Here is a 22413-nt window from a genome sequence, read left to right as displayed (position 1 = left end):
AAAAAGGAATAATGTAACATCAAACTACTAAAGAAGAATTTGTTAATTTATTTCTCAAATAGATGTTAGCAGTAGGTATCAAATCACTGTGATATTTTACAATTCATTATATACATTTAAAATAGTGACCCAACAGTTTTTTGTCTTTTTAAAATCACATCAATATTTACATACTAGAAATCATATCATTTACAACATTTAAGATAGGATGAAAATCTTTAAAATGTCAACTTACAAATGTGCAAGGGGTACATAATTTTGAAAATTCTTTTACGGATGTTATTGTAACGTGCCTTTGAGTCAGACCTGACTCATAGCAATTGCTCCTTGGGTTTCTGAGGTGGTATCACTATGGAAGTAGATTGCCCAACCTGCCTTCTGAGTGGCTGGTGGGTTTGAACTGCCAGCCTTCTGGTTAGCAGTCAAGTGTGTTATCTAAACTCTGCCACTGCTTATGTTATCAAGAAAATCTATTAGCTCTATTAAAATGTTGCCAATTAGAGATTCAACAGATTTGTTTAAGTGAACCAAATACTGTCACTTATAAATAAATTTATCTGTAGATAAGCATTAAGTACTTAGTGTATTCTCTTGAAAACACTTTCTACCTTAGGAACAGGAACAATGTTAGCCATTAATCATGTTATTATAGGCAGGTGAAAATAACATATTTATTTTAAGATAACCTTTAAAATCCATCTTAGAGCTAGTTTAGATTGGCCTTTCCCCAATTAAATTGTTAGTTTGGTTATAAATGTGATCACACTTTCTTCTCAGGAACACAGTAGTATGTGAACTTGAGCAATGCATTTGTGGTGGGCAGACTCTTTAGGGGTCTTGATCCCAAAGATCCCCACATCTGGTCACTTTTGTATCATCTGCTCCCCTGGAGTGTGACTGATTTCTAACCAACAGAATAAAGGTCATTGGATGTTACCTGTATATGATTTTGTTTTATTAAGACTGTAGAACTGACCTTGCTGGAGTCCCTCTTTCTCACTCTCTTTCTGACTTGGAAGAAGCAAGCTGCCACACTGTAGGAACCGAGGATGGCCTCTGGCACTCGGCCAGCAAGAACTGAAGCCCTCAGTCCCATAATCACAAGGAAATGAATTCTGCCAACAAAAGTGTATCCTTCCCCATTTGAGCCTCAAAGAAGACTGCAGCTCCAGCTGACATCTTACCTGAAGCCTTGTGAGACCCTCAGCAGAGGACCCAGCTAAGCCATGCCCAGGCTCCTGGCCCACAGAAACTGTACCGTTTTAAGCCACTACACTTGCTGAAATTTTTTGACTTAACATTTCTTGTCGCAAAACTAATTTATATTACTTTAATTACTTTTTCTATAATGGACATTTAAATTTCAGCCCAGGTTTGTCCAAATTATTAGAAATCTGATCTGACTTAGTAAAGATTATAATCTAAACAACTTACATACCCAAATGGAATACATGGATGATCAGTGCCACTGCAAATATTCTTATCTAACACAAAGACAATAATTTGTGAAATGTATAAAGAAACTTTAAGAAAAGGTTAACATTTGTTAAGACTTCCCTATATACAGGATGCTTTATTCAAAATTCTCAAAGTGATTTATAGACACCGTTATCCAGGGAATGTTTAGGTACACCAAAACCCATTGTTGTTTAGTCAATTCCGACAAACAGTGACAAATAGTGACAAAAGGAGCAGACCTGTCCCATAGAGTTTCCAAGGCAATAAATCTTTATAGAATGAGACTGTCAAATATACCTCCCATGTAGTCACTGGACTTGAACTGCCGACCACTTAGTGAGCAACTATGCACTTAACTACTACACTACTGGGGTGTCTTCAGTACATTATAAACAATGCTAAACTTGGATGTCTTGGTTTAACTCAATGATCAGCTAGAAAATACTTTGCTAATGCTGAAAAATTTTTCTAGAAATCTACTGCTATATCATCAAAAGTGAGAACAGACCCTGGCATAGAGAATGTGTTGGATAAATACTTGTTAAATAAATGACTATGAAGATTAATGATAATTGCTCTTCTTACCGGGAGCCCATCCGACAAAGAGCTTGGTAAGATGAGGCAGGCATATACACGATAGCAGAGTTATAGCACAACATGAGAAAACTCAGGACTTCAAACCTAGAAAAAAGCAAACATAAGGGAAAGGATTACAAATAATTTTTTCTACCAGAGATTGTTGTAAATAATTTATGATTGAACTGTTCTAACAACAATGCATGCCTTAGTGCTGACTTTCATGTTTTCTCAATCAGATCATTGTAACATGCTCCTCAATGATTACCCTGTTTCCACATTCTTCTTACAGGTTATCTCCCTTGCTGCTGCTGTTGAGGATTAAGATGCATCTGCCCCAAGCCATGGTATTTTCAATAATCTCATATCCACGTGAGAGCTGGACAATGAATAAGGAAGACTACAGAAGAATTGATGCATTTGGATTGTGGTGCTGGATTAGAATACTGAATGCACCACGGACTGCTAAAAGAATAAACAAATCTGTTTTGGAGGAAGTATAGCCGAAATGTTCTTTAAAAGCAAGAATAGCCAGACTTCATCTCTCACATTTTGGTCATGTCAGAAGGGACAGTCCCTGGAAAAGAATATCATGCTAGGTGGAAAGTCAACACAAAAGGGGAAGGCTGTCAAAGAGGTGGATTGGCTGTAACAATGGGCACAAGCACGGCAATGATTACAAGGCCCAAGATGAGACTGTCTTGTTCTGTTGTACGTAGGGTTACTATGAGTAGAAACCAACTGACAGCATGTAATGTTAACAATATACAATTAGGGGGGAAAATGCTTGTGATATAACTTAAAGTGAAATGAAAAAACAGAATGTAAAACTGGGTATGTTATATCCAGGGAAGAAGTAGGAAGAGTGCTATTATATTGTGGAGATAGCAATCAATCGATGTCATGAAACAAAATGTGTATGAATTATTGAATGGAAAACGAATTTGCTCAATTATCATCCAAATCAAAGTTTAAGAATATAAAAGAACCCAAGCTCAGTTATAATGAAAAAAGAAAACCCAAAAACCAAACTAACTGCTGTCGAGTCGGATCTGACTCATAGCAATCCCTCCGTGGGTTTCCAAGGCGGTATCACTATAGAAGTAGATTGCCGAACCTTCCTTCCGAGCAGTGGCTGGTGGGTTTGAACTGCCAGCCTGCTGGTTAGCAGTCAAATGCCTTAGGCACTATGCCACTAGAGCTCCCAATTGAAAAAATGTAAAGTAAAATAATGTGACATCATTTTTTTTTTTAAACTATCAGACTGGCAAAGATAAAAAATTTGAAAGCATTTTGCGTTAATATGAGGAAACAGATACTCTCAAACTACTGTAGGAAGTTGAACTGGTGTCATTTTAGAGGAGATAGTTTGGCAGTATCTACTGAAATTGAAAATACAGCATTCTTCAGCATAGCAACCACACTACTAGAAGAATTTATCCTACAGATATATTTGTGTTCTTATGCAAATATATACATAAAAAATGTGTCCTTTGCAATATTGTTATAATACCAAAAAAATGAAAACAATCCGAATTTTATTCAATATGGAACCAGTATTCCATTATATAGCAGAATACTAACTAGTCATTAAAAAGAATGAGATTTCTATGTGCTTGTTAGACAAGATGACTAAGCTTCACTCTTAAATGAAAAAAGCACGTGGCAGAACAATATGTATGCTGAATCTCATGTTTTCAAGATGGAATATATCAACCTTTTTCATACATTAAAACTTTTTAGAAATATACATAAAAAACTGCTACCAGTTTAAACTTGCGGAGTGGCAAAGCATGATAAGAGGGAACAAGATATATTTACTTCCTTTATAACCTTATATATTTTCACTTTATATCCTGTTGTACTTTAAATTTACAAGTATATGATTTATACTTTAAAAGAATTTATGTTAGAAAACAAAAAGAAACCAGGCAACTAGATGATTTTTATGCAAGCCAGTCTACATAATGTACTTGTTGTTGTTGTTGTTATGTGTCGTTGAGTCGGAACTGACTCATAGCAATCCCTCCTTGGGTTTCCAAGGCAGTATCACAATGGAAGTAGATTGCCCCATCTTCCTTCTGAGGAGAGGCTGGTGGGTTTGAACTGCCAGCCTTCTGGTTAGCAGTCAAGTGCCTTAGTCACTATGCTACCAGAGCTCCCACATAATATACTTATGCAATCTTTATCCCAATATAAATTTTACGTTGCAGAATGAATCGAGTAAACCAATAAAACTGTATAGAAAAAAAAGAAGCTCCAGGTTGGGATAAAGCCATCTCTCTCCAATTCTTATATAGCACTGTGCTGGCTAACAAAGTACAATTACTAAAGTTGGAATTTCAAAACAATGTGTCAAGATACAAGGGGAATCATTGACTTTTCCATCACATGTGTAATATTGGGAAGAAACTACAAAGAAATGGAATTTCAGATCAAAGGCCAATGTCTATGGAAATTTGCTTGATCCTATCTTCCTTCCATGATATAATATTCTAAATAATACTATTTTACAACAAATATAAAATAGCATATAAAGAATAATAGCCTCAGCTAACATTTATTATGTCTTAGCCAGGCATTATGCTAACTAAGCACATTACATTTATCCTTACCACAATCATGTAGCATAGATCTTACCATTAATTCCATTTCACAGAGAACACAAGGCACCTGAGAAGGCAAGCTTCTAAACTGCAGTGCTAGAACACAAACTCTGGTTGACTGACTCTAAGCTGGCACTTCTAGTTTTTATATTGCTTGATACAAAATGACAATTACACCATACCAAGCATTATACAGACAGGTCTTTCAGTAATACATTTCACTGTTGCTGTTGCTGTTGTTGTTAGGTGCCATCAAGTTGGCTCCAACTCATAGTGAGTCTGTAAAACAGAACGAAACACTGCCTGGTCCTGTGCCAGCATTACAATCCTTGCTATACCTGAACCCATCACTGCAGCCACTGCGCCACTCCATCTCATTGAGGGCCTTCCCCTTTTTTGTTGACCCTCTACTTTACCAAGCAGGATATCCTTCTCCAGGGAATGGTTCCTTCTGACAACATCACCAAAGTAGGTGAGAAGTCTGGCCATTGTCACTTCCAAGGAACATTCCAGCTATACTTCATCTAGGACAGATCTGTTCATTCTTCTGGCAGTCCATGGTGCTTTCAGTATTCTTTTTGAACACTGTAACTCAAAAGCATCAACTCTTTTTCGGTCTTCCTTACTCATTGTCCAGCTTTCACATCCATATGAGGTGACTGAAAATACCATCGCTTGAGTTAGGTGCACCTTAGTCTTCAAAGAGACATCTTTGTTCTTCAGCACTTTGAAGAGGTCTTTTGCAGCAGATCTGCCCAATGTAATATGTTGCCTGATTTCCTGACTGCTGCTTCCATGGGTGTTAACTGTGGATCCGAGTAATATGAAATCTTTGACAACTTCAATCTTTTCTCCATTTATCATGATACTGCTTATTGGTCCGGTTGTGAGGATTTTCGTTTTCTTTATGTTGCAGTATAATCCATACTGCAAACTGTAGTCTATAATCTTTATCAGTAAGTGCTTCAAGTCATGTTCACTTTTGGCAAGCAAGATTGCGTCGTCTGTGTATCGCAGGGTGTTAATGAGTCTTCCTCTGATCATGATGCCACACTCTTCTTCATACAGTCCAGCTTCTCGGATTATTTGCTCAGCATACAGATCGAATAAGTATAGTAAAAGGATACAACTCTGACACACTCCCTTCCTGATTTTAAACCATGCAGTATCCCCTTGTTCTTTTCGAATGATAGCCTCCTGGTCTATGTACAGGTTCCTCATGAGCACAATTAAGTGCTCTGGAATTCCCACTCTTGTCAATGTTGTGCATAATTTGTTATGATCCACACAATCAAATGCTTTTGCATAGTCAATAAAACACAAGTAAACATCTTTCTGGTATTCTTTGCTTTCTTGCTTCCTCTCATACCAAACTTCAACTTAAGTAATTAACTCTTAAGCATAAATTAACAATTGTTCGTTTAAACTGCCTACAGTTTAAATTAAATAACAATTGTTATTTAAACTATCTACAGTTCTGGCCATTACCGGTTTTGTGCAGTGAATGTTTCCCTCTGAGGATGAAGATCACTATAAACAACTCTGATGAGATCATGTTGACACAATGCCCCTTCAGTCAAAGCCATGGATCCAATTGTTGAGGGCTACAAAAATAAGGCAAAGTATGAGACACTATCTCTAAAATGAAATATAGCTCTGTATTATTTAACAGTATTTAATTTTGCACAAAACTCTACGTACTAACAAAAGGAGTTTCAGACCATGTATTCTCTTTCAAAGCATCTTCAGTCTCTCAATTATATAAGTTCTTAACTCCTTTTGGAAATTATAAGCACAAATTATATAAAACTAGAAATATATTGCTTTATTTTTTGAAAGATTATAGAATGAATCTATATTTAGAAAAGAGAATAGAAAAGTTGCTGAAAAGTTAAAGGTCAAAAATATATCAATTTTAATTTGCTGGTATTTCAGAGCAGAGTAAAACTGCTATTATCTAGAGTATGATCAAACGTCTCTCGAACAGTGACATAACTGATTCCATGTTTGTGAAGTCAAAAGAAGCATCCATTTGTTCATGCTTCACTACCTTCTATTTTTCAAAATGTGATAAAGAGAACTTAATTAAAATTTATAACCCAGAAATATTTTATGCTAAAATGAGTTCTGGCAAATATGAGGCATTCTATTCCCAACACAAAACAAAATTTTAGGGGAAATTATTTAAGGAAATAAACAGTTGCACAGAGCTTTAACACAAGCAAGACGATACAAGTTAGGAACATGGAATATAATTTTTAGATAACTGATAAAGGTTCTTTACGTGTTTCCCTTACAACTTTATGCACTAAAAGCCTTTAGAGACCAGAAGCTTAATTCATAATATATTTCCTTACTGGATATATTACCTTCATGAGAACAAGTATAAGGAGTTCAATTTAACATGAGTCATTTACCTTTATGATTATTAGTGTTCTCACATTCTTCAACCAAATAAAATATAAGCAAAAATCAAAAGTATAATGCTACCAAGTAGATTTTTTAAACTGAAATAAAACAATTACAATGTTACAATTCTTCGAAGTAGTCATTTTCCTAAAGAATAATAACAAATCAATCTAACATAGGTGATTTCTAAGCAACATGTAAGGGACTCTGGTGGAGTAGTGGTTAAGCACTTGGCTACTAACCAAAAGGTATGCAGTTCAAATTCACCAGCCACTCCACAGGAGAAAAGACCTATCAATCTGTTCCCAAAAATATTATAGCCTTGGAAGCCCTATGAGCCAGTTCTACCTTGTCATATAAGGTTACTGAGAGTCAGAATCAACGGCACACAACAGCAAGAAAGCCACATGTCAGACTTTAAAATAAAAAAAAATATTTTTCAAAAACCCACAAAAGATTAATAAAGACAAAAAATGACATAGGTGGAAAAATAAGCAAAGAAACAAGAACCAGATGGAAAATTTTTCCATTAAATACATTCTGCCTCTATTGATATACTTCAGCTTTCTACCACTAGTAACAAGCATCTGCTTTTAACAAAGTAAAGATGTATTAGAAATATTAATCTCTGGTCAGAAAATGACTTTCATCATAATATAATTTTCATTTATTCAATCTTTGCACTCTTACTTACCTCATGGTATATTGAAGGCTTAGATAAGGAAGGGATAGTGAAAGATAGAACTTTATTGTTTCCATCTTTATCAGCAATTTCCTGCAGTTTAGAAATACATATAAAGATAATGAGACAATCATAGGCCTGTATTTAATAAGTACTTTTTGCATGTACAGAATATATCACTAACAATTGAGGAAGTTTTGTAATAAGATATAGTGATATTCATTAAAACCCGCAAAAGCTGGAACTAGTTAGTGTAAGGCAGAAACCTGTCAGAGAAGGAAAATGCAAATATTTTCCACTAACAGAGAACAATATAGCGATATAAAAGTGGTCATATTACAGCCTGTTAAAGACAGAAAACTTTCAAGATCTGGAAAAATGAGGTAATCTCATCCAGTTTTGGCTCTCACAGTTTTCATTGTATAAAAATACTACTACCCTACAGTTATCTTTTATAACTTAACAAATTTGTACAATTGACTAGCAGAGTTATAATTCATAGAGAGATAATAAGTGGAATGCTACTACACTAAATCAAATGCAACATGGCAGCAAGGACATGAAGAAGGCACAGAGATCAATTTTCATGTTAAATTTATGTAACAGGAAAGTCAGATTACAAGTGATTAGAGGTTCTTGTAAGAAATATGGCTGAGCTAAACAAAGGTCTTAACCAAGAGATCCACGCTTATTAAAATAAGAAAAGCACATTGTACAAACAGAATGAATCTTGACTAAAAGACATTCTTACCATGTTGTTGTTGTTGTTGTTATGTGCCATCGAGTCAAACCCGACTCACTTCATTAATAAATGAATAAACTAAGCTACATATTTACATAATTAATATTAGTCCAAGTGATTAAAAATAAGTATTTAGGTAATTTTTAGTGAGCTGCACGAAAATTCTTGTGAATTTTAAAGCTCTTTCCCTCTACATTCTTTGGCATTTCCGACCCCCCTCAGGCAGCAATAAGTAATTACCTACGGGCCCAGCAATCAGAGTGCTGAAATGCTGCTGCATCACCACTCCCTTTGTCCGGCGCCCTGTTTTAGTCTATGTTTCTTTTACAAGTCATGCCAGTGTACATCATGGCATAGAATCCACAGAGATGAATGCCCTTACCAAACTTAGATGGTAGGTAGTCAGGACAGATGGAGTGGCTAGCTACACAACAACTATCATCACCAAAACCCAAACCTAAGGTCTTCCTTATAAAGCTCATTTATGAATTTAATATATCACAGGAGAATATCAATTATTTGTGAGCAAAAGCCTTACCTCTAATTTTGGTAGGAAAACAGCTTTAAAAATTACCTACAGGGAGATCCTGTAATCTCTTTGTAGTCAAATTCCAGTTACTACCACATTTGGGCCTTTGTGTCTCAGATAAAGTATAAATGTACCTAAGTTAGGCAATGACATTTTAATTTCTAATTAAGCCATATGCAGCTTTGGTTTATCTTTTTGCATTTTTTCTAGAGAAGACTACTCTGAAATTCGTTAAGGCTGAGGTCAGTATAAAACTTCCCTGGGGGTATTTGAGGTAAAGAAGAAGTGAGTATATAAAAAATACCCAACGAGGTAAGAAAAGCTGAGAACCTCGGAGAACAGTGAACACAAATATCAAGGGAATTAGAAGGGGTTCAGAAGCCTGAGATGTGTTTCTAACATACAACTATATATTTTTGAGATGTCACTATGATATACTATTTTTGAGATGTCAAAATATAATAAAACATAAAACCAGCAAATAATGTCAATAACTTGTCAAACATTAGTCTGCAAAATAGTTTTGCTTCATTTATACTATTACTGAATTTTACACTAAATAAATTAATCACACACTGACTCAACTCAACAAATGAATAAAAATGGTAACATTAAACATAATCTAAAACACTAAACTCAATTATTAAACATTTATTAAGTACTTGTGCTAGGTACTAGGAACTCTTGTGGCATAGTGCCTAAGGCATTTGACTGCTAACCAGAGGCTGGCAGTTCAAACCCACCAGCCACTCCTCGGAAGGAAGGTTGGGTAATCTGCTTCTGTAGTGATGCCACCTTGGAAACCCAAGGAGAGGTCACTATGAATTGGATTCAACTCAATGGCAGTGAGTTTGGTTTTTTTTTTTGTGCTAGGTACTATGGGAGACTTAGTAATATATAAAACAAATTTCCTGGTTTAAAAGAAAAAACAAGCGAGTTAGCAAAAAAGAAATTTCATACCTAAACCAGCTCTTCCTTTTTTTTTTAAAAAAAATAAACCCATATTTAGTATTTAGTATGAGAATATTAATAATAAACATTTATTAAACACCTCAAGCAATGTGCCAGGATCTTCAAAATGTAATCCTTACTCACAACCTTTTATTTCTGTTTTACAAATGAGACAACTGAAGTCAAGGTATTAAGTAACTTGCCCATATTTAAAAGTCAGTGTCAGGGCCCAGTTTTGAACTGAGTATGAGTGATTCCAAAGTCCCTGATCCTTTCTTCAGACATATGTTCTACTGATAGAAATGTTTGCTAATGAGTATTCAAGTGATAATACGAGTGAGCACTGAGCAGAATACATATTTATTGTGAGACTCAACCTTCCTGTACTTTATTAGCTCTCTACTATACAGTTAAATTTGTTATATGGAGTGTTTACAATGTGTTCTGAATGCACAGAGGAATATAAGACTTCCAAGGGCACAAATTTTAATACCAATGTCCCAAACTAGGCATCATGAGCAAAAAAACAATTTTAAAGCACTTAAAGAGTTTCTTCTAAGGAAAAAATTACAAAAAAAAAATAATGTATTATCAAATACAAATAAATTTACAAACAATTATATAAAACTTTATGATCAAATTACACTATGAATTGGAATATTTTATAAGTTCCACATCTTAAAGCTAAACAAAAGCAAAAGTTTTATGTCAGTCATTTCTCATTCTTTTCCCCACTCAGTGACTATAAGATACATTCATTAGATTCATGGTTCTTTACTGATGCACTGAGGTAATTGTTCAATATTTTAGAGACATATGGCAGGGTGGGGGTGGCAGCGTTTGATGTGCTATTTTGTTCCTCTGCATTACCCAAGAAAAGGAGTATTGCTGTTCCTGTCTTCAGAAGGCTTTCATGTAGTTTCCTAACTCTCTCCACCTTTCTCACTTTGCTTCCTTCAGTCCTCAAAACCTTTAAGGTCTTCTCTTTGTAGTATGCCCCACCCATCGTGCAGAAGTAATCAGGTTTCAGTCTTCAAGTTCCTTCCATGTGAGGCCTCTAGAATCTAGGAAATGTTAAGTGCCTTCTTTTCTCTCTCTAATCTCCACTGTGTTCTTACTCAGATGAAAGATCCTAACAGGCTATAGTGGTATATTGCACTTTTTTCCCCTTACCTGTCTCCCTTAAGAAACAGAAATCACATGTCCACTCCTCCCACTATACCTAGTTATGTATGTAGCCTTCAAAATACTAAGACCGGTGATTAAATTCAGTTTATAATTCCAAGTATCTCTGCATACCACCAAATTAATCGCCTAATAAATAATGCCATTATTCTGTTCAAAAACCTCTGTTTTCCCAATGCCGAGTAAGAAAACTTAAACTCTTTAGAGTATATCCATTGCCATGTCGAGTTGATTCCAACTCACGGTGACCCTACAGAACAGAGTAGAACTGCCCCACAGGGTTTCCAAGGCTGTAATCTGCTCTTTCTCCCATTACACCACCAGGGCTCCTACTTTTGAGCTGCAGATCCTCTAAAACTGATGTTAAACTATCTTTCCCAGCTTGCGTATATATTGTGTGCTTTAAAATGCTTTCTATTTCCAGGAAATAATTAAATTTTCTTACATCTGTGCTTATGCTCATGTGATTATTTATTTATTATAATGATTCTTTTTTCCTTGTTATTGTGATTTGGGTGAATGTTTACATGGCAAATTGATTTTCCATTCAACAATTCATAACATTGTATCAAAACATACATTTTGATTCATGACACTGAGGGCAATCCCCACAATGTAACCGCAATCTTCCCACTTTCTCCCTATCCCTTCCTGCCTTCTGACCTTTATCCCTGGGCAAATGCTGCCCTTTTGATCTTGTATATATTTTTTTTAATTGTGATTTGGGTGAAAGTTTATAGAGCAAACTCATCTTCCATATAGTAGCTCACATACGCTTTGTCTCATGACATTGACTACAATTTACCACAATGCAATAGCTCCCCTTCCACTTCCACCCCATAGCTACCTCTTTCCTGTGTCCTCTCCTCCCACGCACTCCTGCAACCGGAGCTGTCTCCCTGTACATACACAGCCCTCCTATTTCCCATGGCTGATCTCTCCAAGGAGTGTATTATGCCTGTCTTTTGTTTGGCTGGAAGCCACAGGAGTAGGTTCAGTTCCAGACTTGAAAGGCAGCCAGGGGATTCCAACGGTTGGTTGTTTTAAGGAGTACCTCCCTGGTATGACTGTTCACCTGACAGGTCTGTCTACTGTTTGAATGAAACTTGAGCCACAGGAGTAAGTTCGGTCCCATACCTGAAGGGTGTCTAATGGCCACAGTCTAGGGGTTCCATCAATCTCTATCAAACCAGTAAGTCTGGTCATGTGATTATTTCTAAAATCTCACTTATTCCTAAACTCAATCTGTCAAAATTACACCTTTCATTAGGGTCCAGATGAGATGCCATTTCTTCAATAAAGCTTGTCATAATAACTTTTCTGAGTTTTTCTTTGAAATCCTATTATCATAAAAACTTCGCATTACACCTACTCCTTACTTATTGGCTATCTTGTTATCTGAGATTTTCCATTTATAACAATACTAAAAAAATCTACTATCCAACTATTTTGCACATTAATGGTGTATATCTGTCAGTAACAAACACTGAGGTATGAGGTGAGAGTAATGCTGGCTATGATGGTCAAGGTTATGTGTCAACTTGTCTGGACCATGATTATCAGGGGTTTGGCAGTTATGTAATGGTGTAACTTAGCAGTTACGTAAGGATGTAACTGTCAGTTATGTAACGATGTAGCTGTCCTTCATTTTGTGATCTGATGTCATCACCCGCCATTTTCTCATAAGGTCAATTTTTGTATAAAATGACCTGGTCTTTGGAACCTAACCATGTCAGTTTTAAGTGAGAAGCAGGTGTATTATAGTCATCTATAAACACATCTTCCCTAATAGAGCAGAAGCTTCCTAAAAGTAGGTATCACATCTAATTTTTTGTATTTAATGATGCCCAACTCATTAATGCCATACACAGAAGGCATTAATAAATATTGGTCAACTGAAACAATATGAAGTCATAAAATATTAACAATACTATCAATTATAATAATTCCACCTACTTTATAAAACATTTAAAATTTCCTATCATTTTCAACTTACCAAATTGTAAATTCCTAACAGAAGTGCTTCAATACAACCATTACTCTGTCTGTCTCGGCTAACTGTAAGCCGTAAATAAACCCATATCAATTCTGGCAAAAACTGCAGTGTGAACCTTTTAAGTCGAACTTCAGAGCTACGATAGAGCTCAAAGAGCTGATGGCAGACAGGCTCCAGGAGCTAAAACAAAAATAAAGTGCATTAGTTTTTCCATTATTTTGCCTATTACTGTATTTTTAAATATATATATTTACCTATATAATATTTAAAATAAATTCTCAATACTAACTTCTAAATATTTTGAATTCAACTATAGCTCTTAATCCCTATTTATATAAAGAAACCATATACTAAACTGACCAATCCACTAACTATAAGAAGTACTTTGTGCCCATATACTATCAAGATACCTTTTAATACACTGTCCTACTAAATTATTAGGAGCTCTGGTAGCATAGTGCCTAAGGCACTTGATTGCTAACCAGAAGGCTGGCAGTTCAAACCCACTAGCCACTCGTCAGAAGGAAGACGGGGCAATCTACTTCCGTAGTGATACTGCCTCGGAAACCCAAGGAGGGGTTGCTATGAGTTGGGTCCGACTCGACGGCACATGACAACAACAACAACAACTAAATTATTAGATACAAAGTTCTTTAACCAATGTACTATATATTTAGTGAGAATCCCTTTTAGTTCTTACCAACTCTTGATATCCTCCATTTAAAAAAGTTTCCAATGGAAGAAAATAATTTCAAATGCTCTTATTTGAAATAAACTTTAAATCTCAACTCACACTATCGTTTAAACAAATTATATACCACTCAGTAAAGGGAAGGATTTTGTCATACATAATATTTGGGTATCTAAAATGCTAGGTAAGAGTTTAAATGCATACAAGTAAAATAAACTGATTACTTTTATGTTTTAAGATTGATTTATATTTCACTAATTATATTTATTTAAAAGATTGTGAATATCAATAAAGTATACTGAAATAGCTTTTTCAATGTATAGCCAGCTAATTTTTCATATATCACACAGTATGACTCATGAGGGAATGTCATGCCTTTGAAAACAGAATAAATGAACACAGTTAAAATGAACTTCTCCAGTTTTCCTTAACACATACTGCCAATTTAGACTGGTTTTGCTGGAATAACATGGACTGCCCAATTTGGCTATAATTCTAAAAGGAAGATCAAAATAGTAATATAAACTAAAAATAATATTTAAATTAAAATGTAACTCTTTTAAAAAATAAGTAATTCAGTAATTGCATGAGCTTATTACCTCTATTCTAAATGACTAAAATACTGTATACACATTCGGGACTCTACTTGAATGTAGTTACATATGTTTGTAATAATCTAACATTACAGAAAAGTCACTACTTTCATACTTGTAAGATTAAATCAACAAACTACATGTTGACTATACAGTTAGTACAAGATGAGTTAAGCTTAGTTCTTAAAAAACAATTTTAAAGCTAAAAAATTTACACACACACACACACGTAACTCTAAGCCCTTTAAGTGAATTCATTATCACAGCATGTTAAAATCTTAAAAAGCATTCTAGCTCTCCCCTTATAAATGAAGTCTAGATTGGTCGGAAAACCTGCCCCAAGTTATAGAGAAGTTAGTGGCAGAGGAAGACACTAAAATCCAAATCTTCTGATACCAAAGTAGTATTTCCATTATACCTTATTTCTTAAACAAGCATGGAGGTGGAGCAAAGTGGGAGCTGTTTAACAACAAATAGTATATTACATGTTGTGCATAATATATATAATAATGAAGAGATGATAAGCTTTTGAATATAGTCCAGAGATGGTCATTTGATACAACTCAGGACACTTCATTCACTGAATGGCAGAAAAGAGTAGAGATATGGTAGACTGGTAGATTTGAATGGGAAAATAACAGAGTTTCCAACTATGCTTTTACACTGATATAGAAAGCAAGTTGAAAATGAGTAAAAAAGACAGTAAGAATATGAGGAAATACAAGGTGTAAAATGAGCAGACAGACAGTAAGTATACCAAGGAAGTAAAGTAAGACTACAAGGCATGTTAGGTGCCTATCTGAGATTTGTAGTACTGAATTAAAAGTGGGCAAGCAGAGCAAGTCAACTAAATTGTGTTTCTCAGGCGGGTTCAGCCACTCAGGCATGGCATGAAGTAGATGGATAGGAGGATTTTATCCAGTGTTGATTTTGCCCAGAGAATACAAACTGAGGGAATAAGAGGCAAATGAGTCAAGAATGTTAACAAGGGAATGACTGAAATTCTGGACCATGAAAATTCAGCCAGGAAAAGAAGTGAGACACTGAGAGGAGAAGGCAGTGACAGGGTTAATGGACTGGCAGTCTCTTTGAAGTAGAATAACTGCTAGAGCATCTATAGGATCTAGAAGACAGGGAGAAATAAAGCACTATGCTGGTCTAGAAATGAAAACTTAAATGTAATGGTTAGCCATGACAATGCAGTATTACACTTCTAGGAAGTATACTTTAAGAACTTTTATGATTTTAAAGTAAAATTATTTTCAAGAATGTCCTAAGTTCTAATTACTATTATATATATGTTGTTGTTGTTGTTGTTCTGTGCCATCCATCATAGCGACCCCTCCTTGGGTTTCTGAGGCAGTATCACTATGGAAGCAGATTGCTCAAACTTCCTTCCAAGGAGTGGCTGGTGGGGTTGAACTGCCAGCCTTCTGGTAAGCAGTCAAGCCCTAGGCACTACACATGATAATTTTTGAAATACTTTAATACTTTTGATTGCATTTCAGAATATAGTGGAATTATGATTAAAGTCCAGCACTGCTTTGGGATTCTACAGACTCATCCTATTTTGTAAAGTCTGAACACATGGTTAGAGCCATATGACCTGTCAAGAAAAACGATGAAAACACAGACCTATTCTGGCTTGGTTGATTATAATGAATGCAAAATCTTGGAATTTGGATCACTCAAGTTGTAATTTTTCCATTTCTATCCAAGACAAGGTCTCACACATTAATATTATGAAGAATGACAATAAAAAATACTCAAGTAATTTTTTTAATGCCATACTATCCAAAGTATGATAATCTGAGAAACTATATACTCAGTCCCACAGTGCCACAATGACTCAAAATATTCTTGGAACACTTCTTTGGAAAATACTTTTAGTGTCACCTTAGAAGTCACACTAGAAAAAGAGTTTTGTATTTCATAATCAGCCACAACTTTGACCATATAATAGAAGGTCTCTGGTTTTTAAGGTTGTGACTACCCAGTATCAGCAAAGTATCATGACTCAATATAACCAAAGCAATCTGCCTTTATTGTTATTGCCACTAAATAAATACTGATTCTTGTGTAAAGTTTTCTAAGTTTAGTTTCACTATGTAAAATAGTCTCCCCCCCAAAAAAACAAAACACATTTGGAATTTATAGATAATGAAGTTATTAATATTAAACTTGTTACTCCAATAAATTCCTCAAGAATGTCAAAGGTATCCTGCATTATCAGACCTGGATATCTATTATATTTAGTATACTGTTGTACAATTAAGTTTTGGTGGTTTAAAAATATTAAATGTAACCTCAAAGGAAAAGACTTAGTACTATGGAAAGTTTACTAAAAAATATAAAGTTTTAGAAAGCAATTTAAAAGAAATATAAAAATGCTTTGGGAATGGTTCAGTAGCACCACTGGAAAACCACAAAGCTTCATGAAGTAATATCTTTGTAGAACATATTTTGATGTATGACTTTTGATAGATACTTTTTTTAAAAAAATGCATTTTATTGGAATATAATTTATGTACAGTGAAATACACAGAACTAAAGTGACATGGATCAGTGCATTTTTTTTTGCAGTGGTCCCTCCTCCCATCCTACCCCTGGCAAGCAACAAAGAAAGTTTCCCTCCATATATAAAACTTTCCGTGACTCTCCACAATGACAAACTAATTCTTTATTTGTCCTTCTGTGCTTGACTTATTTCACTCAGCATAATGTCCTCCAAGTTCATCCATGTTATGTGGTGTTTCGTAGACTCTACCTTATTCTTTAGTGCTGCATAGCTTTTCATTGTGTGTATTTATCATAGTTTGGTCAACCACTCTTCCACTGATGGGCATGTAGGTTGTTTCCATCTTTTTACTATTGTAAATAGTGCTGTGATGAACATGGGTGTGCATATATCTGTTCCTGTCCCGGCTCTCACTCTCTAGGATATATACCTATTAATGGGATTTTTGGGTCAAATGGTATCTTCAATTCCAGCTTTTTAAGGAATTGTCATACTGTTTTTCACAGTGGTTGTATTACTTCACAGTCCCACCAGCAGTATATGAGTTCCAATCTTTCCACAGCCACCCCAGCATTTGCTATTTTCTGTCTCATTGAACCTTGCCATCAGTGCTGGAGTGAGATGGTATCTCATTGTTGTTTTGATTTGCATCTCTCTGATGGCCAGTGATTGTGAGCATTTCTTCATGTATTTGCTGGCCAGCTGAATATCCTCCTTGGTGAAGTGTCTATTCATGTCTTCTGCCCATTTTTCAACTGAATTGTTAATCCCTTTGTTGTTGAAGCATTGGCGTTTTCTATAAATCTGAGATAAGTCCCTTGCCAGATATGTAATTATTGACAAGAATGAATTTGTTGCTGTCATTTTGTTATGTGCTTTTGTGTGGTACTGATTTCTTTGTTCTATAATTTTTTGTGCTGAGCTCATTTTATTTATGAATCATGTTATCACTTCCTTCGTTGCTATTGTTTTAGCATTTTCTGAATATTTGTGCTGGTCCTTTTTTATTTTGATGGGAAGGTTTATCACTTTTCTCTGAGGTTACCCTGTGCTTTATCATTTTCTTCCCAAGTTTAGAATAGTCCGTTCCATCTTGTAGTTGTCTTGACTTCCCTACCATTTAGAAGTTCTGTAACTACACAATTTTCCCCTCTTTTTGGTTTATAGTTGTTTTTATTTGTCAATTGACGCCTCTGGTTCCCTGTTTACAACCTTGTAGACTTATTTACTCTGGATACTTCCATAGCTGGATTGGTTTCTGGGTTATATCATCATGTGTGTTAATGGCCAGTTGTTGTTTGCTATTGTTGCTTCTCTGTCCAAAGGACTCCCTTTAGCATCTCTTGAAAGGTTGGTGTGGTTTTAACAAATTTCTTTAATTTCTGCTTATCTGGAAATCTCCTAATTTCACCATCATATTTGAGGGACAATTTTGCTGGGTATGTAATTCTTGGTTGGAAATTTTCCTCTTTCAGGGCTTTGTATATACCATCCCATTGTGTTCTTGCTTACATGGTTTCTGCTGAGAAATCTAAGCTTAGTCTTATTGGTTGCCCCTTGTAGGTAACTTTTCGTTTTTCCGTGCTGCTTTCATGATTCTTTCTTTGTCTTTGGTTTTGGCGAGTTTGATGATGCTATGTCTTGGTGATTTTCTTTTGGGGTCTATCCTGTTTTGGGTTCGTTGGACTTCCTGAATGGATATATTCTCATCTTTCATCATATCAGGGAAATTCTCTTCCAACAAATCTTCGACCATTTTTCTGTGGTTTTATTTGTGTCTTCCTCTTCTGGAATAGCAATGACACATAGGTTACTCCTTTTGATGGTATCCCACATGAACCTTAGGCTTTCTTCATTTTGTTTTGATCTTTTTATCTAATTGATCCCTTTCCAAAGAAGTATTGAGGTATTTGCCTTTAATCCCACTAACTCTGTCTTCCATTGATTCAATTCTACTCCTTTGCCCATTCAATGTGTTATCGATTTCTGAAAATTTAGTATTAATCTTCTGGTTTTCTGTCTGTAGATTTCGTATCAGTTCTAATTTTTCATTTATTTTGTTCTTGTATTGTCTTTTTAAATTGTTCTAGGGTTTTGTCTGTGTTTTCCTCAATTTTGTCAGTGTTTCCTTGATCTGTCTCTCAATTTGTTGAAGATACCGAAATGTAATTCTTTTGAATTCCTTATCAGGGAGTTCTGATGCTGTGTCTTCCTCAGGGATGTGCTTTGGATCTGTATCCTGGTCCCTTGTTTCTCCTGCTTTATCTTGCTTCTTTGTGTGGAGTGTGATGCTCTGTTGTCTCTGAGGCATTGTGACGTTTTTGTATTTATATTTAATTGGTGATTGTATGTTGGATTGACTTCCCCACGATTTTTGTTTTCTTTGTATGTTATCTGCATAAGCAGAGTACTGTGCTATATGCTTCTCTATTCACTACTTAGCAGCAGTCACACACTCATTACCTGTCTCCTTTCCCATTGTCAGCCTCTCATATGTCCCTGCTGTCCTTGGCAGACAGAGTCTATTCTTAGGTCGCTGGAATCTGAATGAGAATGCTGTCACTTTAAATAAACAAAATGGCCACCACTGGTAAACAATTAAAATGGCTACACCCTCCAGACAGCAGAAGTCCACAGCTCAGGTTGTCTCCCTCCTTGCTGTTTCCCTTCCTAGACATAGGCCACCAGCACAGTTGTCCCTGCAGCCCTTGGCGACCAGGGCTGATCTTTAGGTCAATTCTCAAGTCCCAACACCACTTGAAAATATTCAGGCTGTTGGTCCCATCAGAGCAGCTGACAGTTCACTGCTCTGTCTCTGTACTCAATAATTTTGTTCAGGTTTTTCCACTAGTTTGTGCTGAATCCACTTCTGTATACTTCCTTTCAAAGCTCAGGGCTCCATGATTATCTCCTACATCTCTGTCAATTGCTCTCTTTTCTTTGTTGAAGAGGGTCTGTGTAGCTTGTCTGCCTATTCCTCCATCTTATCAGAAGTCTGTCTTGAGAGATACTTTTTAAAGAGTCACTGTCATCGACTTAGAAACAAATCTCTTTTTCTAAAATTAAATTGTTTTCTAACTTAATATTTATGTACCTTGTTCTCTTTTTTCTAAGTCAGAACATAATACATAAATTACTATGTCTTAAATATTTAATAAAATATTAATATGAAACAAACAAAACAAAACAAAAAAACAAGCCTTTCTAGGTCAACTCTCAACTTATTCACATCAACAATCCTATAAATAAACACATTTTTGAGATTACCTCGAGGAATTCTCAAAGAAATTATGCAATATAAGGAAATAAAATGACATTTTTCCTTTATCATATTTTTAGCTTAGAATAATCTGAAAATAACTGAACAAATCTCTATGGAATACATCATTTCTATTTTTTCTTCTATTTCCATTTCTCTGTATGACTCTTCACTGGCAAATACGTGGAAAGTTTAACTCTGGCATTTTCAAAGGCACAACGTAAGCTAAACATTTATAAAATCGTGTATATTTATTCAAGTTTCCTAAGTTCCGTTATAACACAAGCCTTTCCTTCCTCATCATTATACCCCCTTTCCTTCCTTCAAAGGGGTTTATTACCAGCACAAATACAAATGGCCAACACCCTTTCCAGGAAATTCTGTTACCAATAGCACTATCAACATCCATCAGAGGAGAAAAATGAAGATAAAGAACTTGTGCCCCTTTTGTAATCTGACAATGCAAAGATTTATTTTTTAGAAGGAGGCTAGCAAAAAGAGAGGAGGGGAAAAAGATTAAAGTATGCAAATTGTATATATTTTTTATAACATTTGAATCTTAATAAAAATGACAGCATTTTAGAATATCATTTTGTAGTTCACTATTATTCTAACCAGTATTTATCAAGTATTCATAATGTACATGATAAAGTATTAGAGTCTGGGGAAGTAACAAATACACAATATATTATCACTGCCTGTGAAGAGCTTACAATCTAAAGAGAAAACTTAAAACAGACAAATTTTAATAAGCAAAATTTAAATGTTAAGTCACCACAAAACCAAAACCAAAACCTAAAGCTAAAGTAAACCCACTGCCATCGAGTCGACTGTGACTAACAGTGACCCTACAGGACAGAGTAGAACTGTCCCATAGGGTTTTCAAGGTTGTATGTAAATCTTTACGGAAGCAGACTGATTCATCTTTCTCCCATGAAGTGGCTCGTGGGTTTGAACTGCTGAACTTTTGGTTAGCAGCCAAATGTTTTAACCACTGCACCACCACAGCTCCTTGCACAAAAGAAAACACAAACAGAATTTTGAAAATTCCTAAGAAGGATATGTATATATGTATATCACCCATACCTACATTTTTTACACATTCAGAAATACACAGCATCAGAAAAAGCAGCAAATGAACCCTGCGATTGCTGCTACAAATAGCAACAGATGCAAGCCTAACTGGGAAGAGACAGGAAAGAAAGGGATCAATAAGCAAGCTTTTAGTGAAAGGATAAAAATAAAGATGCACTTTCAATTAAGCTGCTGGTTAGGAGACGATTACCTGAACTTCTTCAAACTCACTCCAGTACACAGCAGAGGCTCTCTTGTAGGCTGTATCTGGGAAGATAAGAAGCTACTTTCCTGGGTGTTCCTTTCATTTTCATGTTAAAGCACACATGAAACCAGTGGTGATAAAACTGTATGTTGTACTAACGTGTTGAAGGAAAGATAATGTGTGTATTTTGGTTAAATTGACATATGGATTTGATAACTGCATTTTTTTTTTTCCTTTTATCCAAGGCTACATAAAAGGAAACTCAGATTCTAAATTTACTGATCTTGACCAAAAATGCTTTCACTAAAAAATGATTTCTCTGATCATTTTTTTTAACATTTACTAGCAGCATCATTCTGTGTTGTAAGTTTGATTTCACGGATTAGAATGATGAGATACAGTCCTGTATTATCAATCAAATATCTAGAAATATTTAAAATAAACAAATCTCAATCAGAATGTTAAATTTTGGCCTCTGGAACAGCAAACTTTCACAGACAAAATTTTCAAATGAAATAATCTACTTAGGTGATGGTCATTCAAATCAAGAATCAAAACATCTGTCCTCAACAGGAACAAATGTGATCAAAACGTTTTAAAATATGTAAAGTAAGGAGTTGGGGAAAGCCAAAGCAACTATCAGAATGAAAAACAGCAGAAAGAAAGTTTTTCAGTCCCATTAAGTAAGGATTTTTTTTTTTTTAAGAGGGAAAACTTCAAAACTTACAAGTATTGATTTTGATACACATATTTCATTTCACAATGTTAAAAATATTTTTCTTATGAACTCTCCTACCTCATTATTCGAATCTTGAATAACTTTATAGAGGGCTGGTACCAGTGTTTTTTTCCGGTGTAAAGTTGCTGCATAATTGGTGATCTGAGTGTCAGGTAATGCCTAAAAGAAACCACCAAAGGAAAATAAAAGTGATTTGAAGA

General features: G+C 35.2%; 1 protein-coding gene across 1 annotated transcript in view; it reads right to left on the bottom strand.

The window, feature by feature from the left end:
* Positions 1 to 22413, bottom strand: part of FAM126B (family with sequence similarity 126 member B) — a 37256-nt gene that overhangs the window by 13906 nt on the left and 937 nt on the right. The window contains exons 2-6 of the mRNA XM_042783654.1: positions 22271 to 22372; positions 13135 to 13314; positions 7744 to 7824; positions 6129 to 6244; positions 2044 to 2139 (exon numbers count right to left, since the gene is read on the bottom strand). Coding sequence (XP_042639588.1) covers positions 2044 to 2139; positions 6129 to 6244; positions 7744 to 7824; positions 13135 to 13314; positions 22271 to 22372 — 575 coding nt within the window. The remainder of the gene's footprint in view (positions 1 to 2043; positions 2140 to 6128; positions 6245 to 7743; positions 7825 to 13134; positions 13315 to 22270; positions 22373 to 22413) is intronic.

Source organism: Orycteropus afer, unplaced genomic scaffold (genome assembly GCF_000298275.1).
Source record: "Orycteropus afer afer isolate SDZICR_OR568_19922 unplaced genomic scaffold, OryAfe1.0 scaffold00002, whole genome shotgun sequence".
In the NCBI taxonomy this organism is placed as follows: Eukaryota; Metazoa; Chordata; class Mammalia; order Tubulidentata; family Orycteropodidae; genus Orycteropus; species Orycteropus afer.
Note: the sequence above shows the minus strand (reverse complement) of the source record. Positions and strands in the feature narration are given on the sequence as shown.